General features: G+C 39.6%; 1 protein-coding gene across 3 annotated transcripts in view; it reads left to right on the top strand.

Moving 5' to 3' along the window:
* LOC122807165 (urea transporter 2-like) overlaps positions 1-7,554 on the top strand; it is a 235,351-nt gene extending 227,797 nt beyond the window's left edge. For all 3 annotated transcript variants that reach the window (XM_044078200.1, XM_044078209.1, XM_044078215.1), the window contains 2 exons: positions 432-481; positions 6,720-7,554. In XM_044078200.1, the coding sequence (XP_043934135.1) occupies positions 432-481; positions 6,720-6,899 (230 nt within the window). In that variant the 3' untranslated portion in view covers positions 6,900-7,554. The remainder of the gene's footprint in view (positions 1-431; positions 482-6,719) is intronic.
* Positions 7,555-12,977: the final 5,423 nt, after the last annotated feature.

The raw sequence follows: 12,977 nt of genomic DNA, 5'->3' as shown, positions 1-12,977 counted from the left end.
ATACGTTCATAAATTAGTACTAGACTAATTGCCCTTGCAACCAATTTTTAAGTCTAGCCAACTATCCCTTGTGAGACTCAAACCCTGCACCTTGTGTTTGTAAGGCAAACACCTTAACCATTAGGCCGCCCTCCAAACCCATTATTGTATGAGCGCTGTAAGTGTAACTGGGACAGAATGACAGGTGGTAACAAAGACATTGTTTTTATTACTTCATAGAGAATGTTAATCATATTGAATGATAAAGTTTTTAGTTCATCAGACTATAATTGTAGGCCTTAGCCCAAAAAGTTCAGACTATGTTGTGAAGATACATTACATAAATAAACTTCAATTTAGTCATGCAGTCTGTAATATCACCAGTACTTTAAAAAAATAAAACTGCTGTTTCTCTGAGTTAATTGAAAATCATATTTATTTTTTGCCTACAGCATTTTTCTGCGCTTACTTGGGAGAAGCTCTAGCACAAATGATGTCTGTGGTAAGATTTTAACATGTACTTTAACACTTGTTTAAATAGCTTTCTGAAATAGTATCACTTTGACCTAATAAACAAATACATTAAGCTATTATGTTTAAGATCCTGACATCAACTGTGATGTTTGGTGGTCTTTCTTATTTTTCAATACTTTGTATATTTTTTCGAAATTATGTAAAATCAGAACAACATAAAACAAAACAAAAAAAGATATCCAGCAATATTCAGAATGCAGTGACTAAATTCATAAATAGCACAGTAAGATCAATAACAGATACTTAATTGTGCAAATCTATTTTCTCTAAATGTGTATCTTGCATCTGTATCTATAATTATACAGAAAACATATAGACAAAACATCTGTGTGTGTGTTGTGTTTGTGTGGTTTGTGTATGTATGTATACATACATTATGTGTGTGCCCACACGTGTGAACATGTATATAGGGACTTCAGAATGGTTACCTCGTGTACATGTCAGGTAAGCTTTTTTTAATTCGGAGACAGCCCTACCACAGTGCTCCACCATGAAGATGTGCAGCACAGTGCAGGGCTATCTGTGTGGCCATACTGTACACTAATGAGGCAGTCTGGGGGAGAGGCATATGCTAATTAGCCATGTGCTCTCTCTCTACCAGAACTGCCTCTAGGAAGGCATCAACATGTGGAGCAATTCATGAAATTGTTCAGATATATAGATCAGCATCGAGGTAGTGAATATGGCCAAAAAATGTGTTCATCCATCATGCCAGAGGTAAGTACTAGAGAGTTTAGTGGTAAGACAGGGTTGGGAGGTCTGTGAGTGAGCATATGCAAAGAGCATGTGAGTGTGTGTCTACCTGGGAGGTAGCAGTAGGGAAGTTAAGTGAGGTGGTCAGACAAGTACGTGCATATGAGTGTGAATGGATAAGAGTATGAGTGTGATGGTGTGGGTAGGGGGCTGTATGTGAGTTCGATGTACATGTGTGCCGTTGGGGTGGCTGTCATACCTCTACACACCCTTAGACAAGTTAGCAAAGTCTACAACATGGTTGAGGGGACCACTTGTCATCAGGGTTACTATATTTGTGCCATAATGGCACCTAAACCAGTACAGAGACTGGGGTGCAGGGAACTACTAGACACTAGGCAGTACTGCAAACTCTTGTGCCTTAACAGCACTTAAACTAGTACGGGGATTGAGGGATAGAGGAACTACTTAGGAAGAAGATATTTGGAAAGCTGTGTGTGTGTCGTGTGTGTGTGTGTGTGTGTGTGTGTGTGTGTGTGTGTGTGTGTGTGTGTGTGTGTGTGTGTGTGTGTGTGTTTAAATTTGAATGTGTATTTGTGTGTGTGGGAGAGTAACTGAGGGAGGAAAGGATGCCAATGCTCCCAAGATGCAGTATTTTGCAATTTAGAGATATATAAACTGCGACAAGGAAAAAACCTCATTATCAGCTCATTTGCTTGTCCCTTAAAGGCAGATGACAGCGAAGTATAGATCGGTGTTGATCTTCATTGCTGCATCTGCATTCAGGGCCTTTGTAGAGCAAGTTGTATAGTTTTCACTAGGTCCTTTAATGAATCCTCTGGACTGTTAAGACACTAAAATATATAGATATATCTATATGTATATTTATAAATATCTACAGCTATATATATATACATACACACACACACACACACACACACACACACACACACACACACACACACACACACAGACTACATACACTTACTGTTTCCTTTTACTGTCTTATAAATGTAAGTTCATAACAGCAGGGTAGAATCTATGGTAGAGACAAAAAGTGGTGTTGTACATAGAAGGACTTTATGAAGTAATATTAGAGATTTTATTCCACAATGACAGGAGAAAGTACTATTTCTGAAGGAACAATATACTGCCTTTAATCTGAAGATGCACAATCTTCAACTTAATTGACAGCAGCAGCATTCATAATGGGTGAAAGTAACCCATTACAGTTGTGGATATAATGGAAAGTATGAATTTTGTTTATCTGAGTTGAGAAACACTTAAAGCTTTAATAAAATGTCTATCCTAATAAAGAAGGCAGAGTAGACGCTTCAATAAAGCTCAGTTAGAAATGCACCAAGATAGCAAACTCAATTAGGCAATCTTGGTGCATTTCTAACTGAGCATTTATTGAAGCGTCTACTCTGCCTTCTTTATTTGGATTGCTGTCTTTTTTGCCATCTATCGTATAAAATGTCTATCCTCAAGAGTTTAAGTTGCTTACTTAGAGGAGTTCTACCTGGACAAGCCAAATATAGGACTGCAATATCCACATTAATGATGATGCTGATATTGCAAACATTGAGAGAAGAGTTTTTTTGTGAGCAGGTAAAAAGAGTAGGATCAGAGGTACAGCCTACAGATGCTCCCACGGATCCTGTACAGGGGGCAAACTAGGGTGCTCTCTGCAATCAACTGAACAGGTAGTTAGAAAACTGTATGTGGAGCCAAGATCAAGCTAACTGGTTTGTTAATAAGCATCTAGTAATCCATTAATTCAAAGATGTTCATTGGGTTCATAGGTTCATAGGTGTGTACTAGGCTAATGGCCTTGGGGCCTTTACAAGCCTAGCCATAGGATTACCCCAGTATAGTGCCACCCGACCTTAGTTTCCAGTGCTTCTGTTGAGTAGAGCCACTGGAGTTATCCCTGGGGTGAATTTTCTTTTTCCCATCCACTCATCAAGATTTCTCTTGAAAAGGGTCAGCGAGGTGCTCTGCTTGACATGTAAGGGAAGTCGGTTCCATAGCATGGGCAGTCTCTGAGTTATGAACCTGTCCCCCCGGCATGTTCTGTTAATTGTGGCAATGAGGTTGAGGTCTCTGGAGCATGTGATGCAGAGGGATTGTGATTTCTTTAAATGTAGCATTTCTAACAGAGCTGGGTCAGACATGGCTTTGTAAGCCAAGCAGAGATCACCTCTAAGTAGGCGATATGAAACAGAGAATAGTTGGAGTTTTTTGAGTCTGTCCATATAAGACAAGTGTTTAAGGCATAGGATCCTCTTTGTGAGGTACTTTTGCGGCCTCTCCAGTTGTTGCAGGTGTCTAGTGAGGTACATGCCAAATGGGGCACTGTACTTGATGATTGGCCTAATGAGGGAAGAGTAGAGGGAGACAATGACCTCTTTCTTCTTGGATGCAAAACCCTTAGTAATGAAATGTGCCACATAGAAGGACTTTCTGACCACAGTGGCAATGTGGTGATCAAAAGACAGGTTGCTGTCAACCTGTGTTCCCAGATCTCTTATAACCCCTTCTGTGTTCAGTGGACTACCATCAATGTGGTAATTCATGGGAACTGGGTTTTCTCCCAAAGGGGATGACAACACATTTTTTGGCATTGAGCTTAAAGCCATGGTTCTGATACCAGTCATTGGTTTCAGTGAGGTCATTCTGTAGGATGTCAACATCACTTGGGGAGTTAATAATAGCTCCCAACTTACAATTGTCTGTGAACTTTGTCAGCCAGAGTCCCTTTGTGTTGGCCTGGACTTCAGAGAAGTAGATACCAAACAGGAGAGGACCCAGGACTGAACCCTGTGGGACTCCACTCGTGACTAGTAAGCAGTCTGACTTGGAGTCAGCTACTTTCACACTGTGTGTGCTATATGTGACACAGTTTGCAACCCACCTAGTGATATAGGGCTTGATGCCAAGCTTAGTGAGTATTTCTATGATTCCTGAGTGAGGAATGGTATCAAAAGCCTTGGCCAGATCATGGTAGGCTGTATGAACCACCTTGCCTTCATCCACAGCTCTGGTGACTGACTCAAAGAAGTTAAGCAAGTTGAGCAGGCATGATGTACCCTTCACAAAACCAAACTGTGTGGGATCCAGAGTTTGGAGATTCCCTATATCCTTGTTTATTAGGTCCATGATGATGCGTTCCATAACTTTGCATATCAGACTCATCAGGATTATGGGTCGATAGTTCCCAGGGTCTGCAGTCACCCCTCCTTTGTGGAGAGGGATAACTGTAGCAGTATACCATTCAGTAGGGACAAAGCTTGAGGTGAGGCTGTGATTGAACAGGGCACACAGGTGAGGTGCCAGTTCACTCTGAAGTTCATGTAGAACACTACCAGGGATATTGTCGGGTCCTATAGAAGCTGTATTATTGGCCTTGGACAGTGCTGTTTTAACCTGTGCAGCTGTAATACTGGGTGCCTGGCAATCTACTGGTACTGTGATTGGTCCTTTGGGGGGGGGTAAAGTTGGCACTGAATCTGTTGGCCAGTATACTGGCAATATCTGTTGGCTCAGTATAGGAGGTACCATTGTGTGTGGTTAATGAAATAGCTTTAATAAGTTACCAGCATTGCAAATTGATAACTTTTCTATGCCTAGTCCAGGTATGACACTATGTCAGAAAGATAGATACAGTTGTCTGAGCCCATAAGTTCATAGGCTCATAGGTGTTTACTAGGGTAACAGACATCATAAGGGCCTTTTTAAGCATAGCCATGCATCCCAAATCTCTAACAAGTTCTGATACCCTTGATAAGTGTAAGCATGGAGCTGGCAGATGAACAATTTATAGGTTACCTGTGTCCATTTGAGACATAGGTGCCAAACCAGGGATGAATTTCCGATTTCCCATCCAATTCTCCAAGTTGCACTTGAATTGGGTTAGGGAGGAACTCTGCTTCACATGGATGGGGAGCCTGTTCCATAGATGGGGTAGCCTCTGGGATACATATCTATCTCTCCAGCAGGTCATAGTTATATCACAAGCAAGGTTTAAGTCTTTAAAATGGGTAATTCTGGTGCTGTTTTTGTGGATATGCAGGAGGTCCACCAGAGTGGGGTCTGACAATGCCCTGTATGCCCGGCATAGATCTCCCTTCAAAAGCCTGTAGGAGACAGAATACAGGGATAGGGCCTTGAGGCGTTCTGCATAGGACATATTACTTACGCCCTGTATTCTTTTAGTGAGGAACTTCTGTGGATGTTCCAGTTGCTGGATATGCCTGGTCTGGTACATGAATTGCATAATCTGATAAAACATTGATTAGGAATTTCCATTCCCCAGTGGATGAACAAGTAAACTGTAAGGAGTATATTGTAGAAGTGAGTCACTTAGATTGCATTTGAGACAGTGGGGGGTGGGAATAAATCATATCCATCATTGGGGGAAAAAAACAGTGAATCCTGATTACATTTAGAGATACATCCTACTGTCTTACATTTAAATAAGTTATAGTTTTGTTTTGTTTTTTTAGTGAAAGACAGATTAAGTAAATTTAAGTGAAATGAAACAGTAATTTCTGAAGTAGAAAGTAAAATAATAGAAGATTCTGGCTATATCTTCGAATTTCTGATCGCATTTGTCAGCAGTGGCAGCAAAATTAGTAAATGTTGACTTGACAACACTGAAAAAGGAAGGGTTGGGTCTAGCCCTTTTCACAACTTAAGTGGTAACTCTCCAATAGCTCCTAGGATTACCTGAGGAGGAGGTTTTAACATTGTTAAAATACTGAATGTGGGAAGATGAAATGTCTTGCATGACTTTCAGTCTTTTTTAAACCAGTTTGATAGGTCTCTCAGAACTGACCAGCCCCCAAGCAGTCTCTAGTTATAATAAAGGATCTCAAGTACTTGGGTAGTCAGTGCAGGGATCCATTGAAGACCTATGTGGCCTGAGCAGCTGGTCATCACTACATAGGACAGAATCAGAAAAGAACACCAATTCACTGTCAAGGGAAAGGAAGAGAAAGCTGAGCTGAAGATGACAACCATATGTTAGGAAGTTATTGGGCTTTGTATAGTCTAGACAAGTTCCTTGTGAGAATTTCTCCAAAATATTATGAAACATCTGGTGAATCCAGATGCAAGCAGTGGGAGAATGACCACTGATGGCAGTTAAGAGCAATTCAGTTACCTGATGGTGCAAGAGATGATAAAAACACTGAATGAATCACAGCTTTAGAATTAAGGGCCAATCCTGATGTGTTGAATTATGACTAGCCCATGCTCTGATGTGGTTAGAGTGTAATAAGTAAATAAATATATAACTTGCACCTTTCATAATGGACTGAATGAATTATTATTTATTAAAGGTGTTTATCTTGAAAACTCAGGCTACAGTATTTGATTAGCTAGGAATGTGATAATTTGCAGACTAATTGACCAGTATTTACTAATGAACCTTCTGAGCCTATAAATGAATAATCAAATATCTTGTTATGATAAAAAAGAATGATTTTCTAAATGGTATTTTTTTCCAGTTTGGATTACCTTCCTGCACCTGGCCATTCTGCCTCTCAGCACTGCTGTTTTTGTTACTCACAACGAACAACAAAGCTATTTACAAGTTGCCACTTTCCAAAGTCACATACCCAGAAGCTAATCGCAAGTATTACATGGAGATGAAAAAAATAAAGGAAGACTGCAATGATATTGTGTAATTCTCAAAAGCATGGTGATATTATCTGCTTTCTGAAGCAAAATGATATATCTGAAGTGATGGTCAAGAGTTCGTATGAGATCAGCAACATGGGTAGCCTGTGCAAACTACAGTACTATCGGCTGATCAGAATTCTAGCACTGCATTTTATCATTTTGTAATGGGTTTTCCTTCACTGTGCACATGGAACTTCTTAATAACACTGTGTGAAGCTTGTGCATTGTGTGACTGGGTTCCTTAGATGGTGCTGTTTTCTGCACTTTTGTGTTAGATGAAGAAACTGCAAAGAGAGATATTTCCTGGCATGACAAACCAATTGTATTTTCTCTGCCGAGAAGAATATATTTTGGCCTAAATGCACACATTTTTAATACAGAAAAAATACAAGAGTTTTATTTTTGTTACTGATGTTACAAACTCTGATTTAGTTGTAGCTTTTATATTCCTGGGTCTGTAAGAAATGTAGTGTTAAATGTGATTTAGCACATAAAATGTTATTTTTAATGATTAAGTTTGTTGGGTCTGTTTCTGTTCTATTAAAAAAAAAGAAAGAAAAGAAATCACAGAAGTTATATAAGATGCATTTTGTTGTCTCTTTGTGATAAAGTTTACTTTTGTAAATATTAAATATTTCCAATAAACATAATCTACATCTATTATGTTAGTCTCTTTTGTTTCACTTAACATCTCTTATTTAAAAAAATTTAGACATACACACACACACACACACACACACACACACACACACACACACACACACACACACACACACACACACACACACACAGACACACACACGGGATGCGTTCAGAATTTTGAAGCTCAAAACTTCGAATTTCATATGATCGTAGATCATATGACAGAGACCGGGAGATTTCCCTTGTCCTCGCTGTACTGCAATCATGGAGTTGGTATATTTAAGTTGCGGGGGGAGTGGTAGCGCAACCCCCCACATGGGGGGTGCAGGGGGGCTTGCCCCCTGCATACACATGTTTTAGTGTGTTGGGTGGTGTTTTGCGGGTTTCACAATTTCGAGATTCCGAGATCTTGACATTCTGAACTCAATATTCTGAAACTCAAGATTTTGGAATTTCGAAATTTTGTAGTGAACACACACACACACACACACACACACACACACACACACACACACACATACACACACACACACAGACATATATGCGTGTGTGTGTGTGTGTGTGTGTGTGTGTGTGTGTGTGTGTGTGTGTGTGTGTGTGTGTGTGTGTGTGTGTGTGTGTGTGTGTGTGTGTGTGTGTGTATACATATACACTGCGACAGGATTTTCCATCTTGTTCGGAAAGAGTACTACCCCAACTTATACTTGTTTGCAGCTGTGTATACCAGTCCAGACATTATCACCAAATGTGTGTAGCATTTTTAAAGTTAAAATGGACAGTATGACTGAATGTGCCAAAACAAATGTACATATACAGATAGTTATGACTTGCATCAGAATACCATAATGTGGATTCAGCTCGAGAGAAAAAAAACATAAAATGAAATAAATAAGGAAGAATCAGGTAAATGCTTACCCCTTTTAAAGATATTTAAGTGATGTCTGACTTTAAACTTTCAGGATCAGCATTTAATAATACTGCGTTTGTGCCACAGAAATGAGCGAGTATCCTAGGTCAGGATGGAATTTCAGTTGTTCCTTTTGAATCAGATGAATAAGTATTGGCATACCCTTTCCCATGGAGGCTGGGGAGTGTGATCCAGCTACAATGGAACATGGCCTCATCTCCCTTATTCTACCCCATTATGAAAATGGGGTCCACTATCCCAGTTTACCAATCCAATTATTCTCCCAGACTTCCACATAATACTGAAAATTATTATTAATTATGGCCTCCTCAACAATATCCAACATCTTCAATTATGGACAGATGTCATCTACTCAAAATAAAATTGCCACAGAGGAACTCCGTATTCACTGAAGTACCCTCATCTGTTGAAGGGGATCCATTTCCACTGTCTGCTTCTTACACTGCATCCTTAGAGGATGGCATGTCAGCCAGGTTCAGGAGAAATTCAAAGCATTCCTTCAACTCTCAACAATGTGTCCCCTGCACCATTCAAAAATGTCCCCATTTGAGGTCAACATGTTTTTTACCCTTATCGAGAATAGCCTGGGCAATATTGTGCCCCATCCTCTTATGTCACAGGATGACTTGCCAGAACCTTTTTGAGGCCATCCAAAGTGTATTATTCTAGGTTTTGTCAAACTCCTCACAGATCTAGGCCTTTGCTTCCATGACAACTGCAGTTGATGGCCATCTTCTCAGTTCCTATCAGTCAGATCTGGTCACCACTATACTAGAATTGTACAGAAGCCCTCTTTATTTAACCTGACACCTTCACTCACAGCTGACATCTACCATTTGGTCTTACTACAATGCTAAGTATCAGCAACCATTTGACCATAGCTCCCCGATGCCACCTCTCTAATGAGAGTTCAACATTTCTATGTACCTATTTTCTGTAGACTTGGAAAAGCCATATAACCATATAGCTCAGAAGGTCTTTGTACGAAGTCCTAGAAGAGTACATGGCCGCCAGGGCCAATGTTATGTGCCCTTCAGTCTCTGTATTTGAGTAGTAGATGCATCTGTAATCACAGAACTGAGTCAAATAGATTTAAGGTGTGCATAGGACCGTGTACTAGTGGTGTATTTGGGATTTTTTTTGCAGAAGGTGATGTCATCTTAGCCTCAAGTGACTGCAATTCCCATCTTGTAATGGAGCTCCTTGCTGCTCAGTGTGAAGCAGCTGGGATGGCAATCTGGCCCTCCAAATCAGACGTCTTATTTGTCTCAGAAAACAGGGTTGACTGCTGTGTCCATGTGAGGGAGGACAGCTACCGCATGACAAGGAGTCTAAGTATCTTAATGTTTTGCTTGTGAGATAGACTAGAGGCAGTCAGAACACAACTGAGTCACAGAATGGAGTTCAGTTTATTGATCTTATTTCCTCAGCCTTTTCTGCAATCTTGGTTTTGGATACTAACTGAAAGGATGAAATTGCAGATGCAGGCAGCAGAAATGAGACTCATTTGGAGGATAGCTGGGCTCAATCTTCATGATACAAGGAGCAGCATGGCAATTTGTGAGCCCTTGGAATACAATCACTGCTCCTGTTTGGTGACAGTAGTTAACTGTGAAGGTTTTAGTGACCTGTGAAGAGCCCACCCCATACCTCACAATGGAATAACTTTGCACCACTCCGTATGAAAAGGATCAAAGCTAACTATGCTCCCTGGCTGGCAAAGCCTACTGAAAATATGATGTACCTCAGAGATGAAACATGGAAACATTATCAAACTAACAAACACCAGGGCACTGTGGTACACTTTAAACAGCTTTTTAATCAGGTAAAAAAGCTAGTGCATAAAGACAAAAAAGCTTACTACACAAAACTGCAGTCTAACCATAAACAAAACCTCAAAAAAATTTGGAATTCTATCTCATCTCTCATGAACCCTGGCACAAAAACAATCCCTGTTCACACTCTGACAAATCCTCTCATGAAATAGTATTTCTCTTTAACTCTTTATAAATTCTATAGCCAACATTACCGTCAACTTTCCTCATGACAGAGACAGCATAACTGATACTCTTTCCCAAAAAAAAAAAAAAAAAACCTCCTCCTCCTATCCCATCTCTACAAGCACTTCTTCCACACCGGAATCCAACCCCCATTCTGTCCCTAATTTCACTATCAACCCCATATCTACCACAACTATTAAAAGACTACTCTTTAAGCTCAAAACCTTCTCTAATGCACTTAACAATTTACCTCCAACATTTCTAAAGACTGCTGCTAAAGCCATTGCATTCCGTATAAGTATCCTAATTGACAGATCCATTCAAGAATCTTATGTGCCCAAATTATGGAAGAAGGCCTACATTCTTCCTCTTCACAAAGCCAGCAAAACAAGATATCTCTAACTTTCCACCAATTGCTATCCTGTCCTCTATCTCTAATATCTTAGAAAAGTGCCTTCACATTCAACTGATGCCCTTTCTAGTTCATAACCACCTCCTATCCTCCACTCAACATGGTTTTAGACCTGGCAACAGCACTACCACTGTCAATATTTCTTTCCTGGATACTGTTAACAGAGCTTGTCATAATGGGAAAATAGTATCTCCATATTCATAGATCTATCAAAGGCATTTGATATTGTTTGCTGCTATCACAATTCACTAACTTTGGACTTTCCCCCACCACTCTCAACTGGTTCTCTAGCTATCTAAAAGACAGGCAACAGGCTGTCAAATGTCAAAACTGTATCTCTTCCTCTCTTAACTCTTCCTATACTGGAGTTCCTCAAGGCTCTATACTTGGTCCCATCCTTTTCAATCTTTTCATTAACAATTTCCACACATCTATGACCAATGGAGCCCTTATTCGGTACGCAGACGACTCAACCATCATATGCTCAGCTGACTCTATCTCTGAACTCCAACTCAAAACCCAAACAGCCTTCTCCACCACTGAGTCCTGGATACTTAAAACACCTAGCCCTAAACCAAACAAATCCAAGATCATGCTTTTCACCCAGAAAAACCAACCCTGTTGGACAAAGCCATGTTCAATATCTACTCCCAAAGTAATGTGCCTATAGAAATTGTAGTCACACAAAACTTCTAGGAGCATACATAGACGAACACCTAAAATTTGATATTCACCTGCAACAAAACATAAAAAAAAAATCAGAAACTTGGAATGCTCTATAGACACAACATTGCCTTAGCCCTTCCACCAACAACACTTAACTACTTCCTTCCCTTTTGTATGGCACCCCTCCAATCACCAACCTCCAAGCCACTCTAAAAGCCAAACTCAAGAAATGTTACATTAAATTGCAAAATTCACAAGAGATTCCACAAACTTCTCCCATCATTGTACCGCTCTTCACTCACTAAAATGGCTGGAACTACCAAACTACCTCAACTATCTGCAGCTTACCACTGCTCATAAATTTATCTTTAAACCTTCTGATTATCCTACCCTCAGTTCTATCTTCAGTTTCTACCTCCCAAATAGGTCCCTTAGATCTGCGAATCAGCAGCTTCTTCAGATTCACAAACCAAATCTGCTACCCGGCCAACTTCTCTTCTCTTACTCTTTAGCCAAGAATTGGAATGCTCTACCATTAGCGATTAGAACAATCCCAAATCCTGCCTGATAGAGATTGTATAAAATGCTTTCCCCAAAATTATACTGTGCGTACAGTGAAGGAAATGTGCAAGGCCAAACAGCAGTTTTCAAAATAATATGGCTTGCTTTGCAAGAACAGTTATTTCTTGTACATGTTCAGCTTAGATATTAATAACATATAGCTGTGGACTTTACTGTACAGGCATCCTGTTATAAAAAAAGGAAGTTGACTTTCTTTTAGCTTTCAGATGCAGAAATAAAATGCTGACAGTTCAAGTGACACAAAGATGACATGGAGAAACTTTTGTGAAGTCTTCAGACACAGCAAGGATCAAAAAAAGGATAATTGTCATTTCAACAGAAACTGTCTAGACTAGAAATAACCATGGACTTTTTCATGACACAGACAGAAACCAGAACAAGTCACAAGGACATTAAAAATAACATTGGTTAAAAGAGTATATAAACTGAACAGCATGTTTCACTTAGTAGTGATGTTTTTAGACTGAGAGTACATCGGTCTCTTCAAGTGTCTAGCCATGTTATAATAGAATTGAAATGACTCTAAAAGAATTAACTGATTGGCAAGAATTTGTTCTAATGCAAATAAAGAATAACAGATACAGTAGTACGGTGTTTGTCTGCTCAAACTATAGACATTTATTCACTGCCCACTTCAAATCTTCTCTATACACTTTCCTATCTTCCACCGGGAATCGTTCCTGCACTCAGCCTACTTGAATAGCTAGCTCTAACAACATATTCTCTCCCTACTGTGTTTTATCTAAAATCCTCTAAGCAATAATTATGTCTAAATAATTTTGTAATCCCTAATGTTTTACAAATGACATCTGGTCATACAGTAATTCTGGAAAATGATAAATAGTAATAATAA

This window comes from Protopterus annectens, chromosome 1.part1 (assembly GCF_019279795.1).
Source record: "Protopterus annectens isolate FY-2018-M chromosome 1.part1, PAN1.0, whole genome shotgun sequence".
Lineage (NCBI taxonomy): Eukaryota > Metazoa > Chordata > Ceratodontiformes > Protopteridae > Protopterus > Protopterus annectens.
The sequence above is the reverse complement of the archived record's forward strand: the minus strand, read 5'-3'. Positions and strand labels throughout refer to the sequence as shown.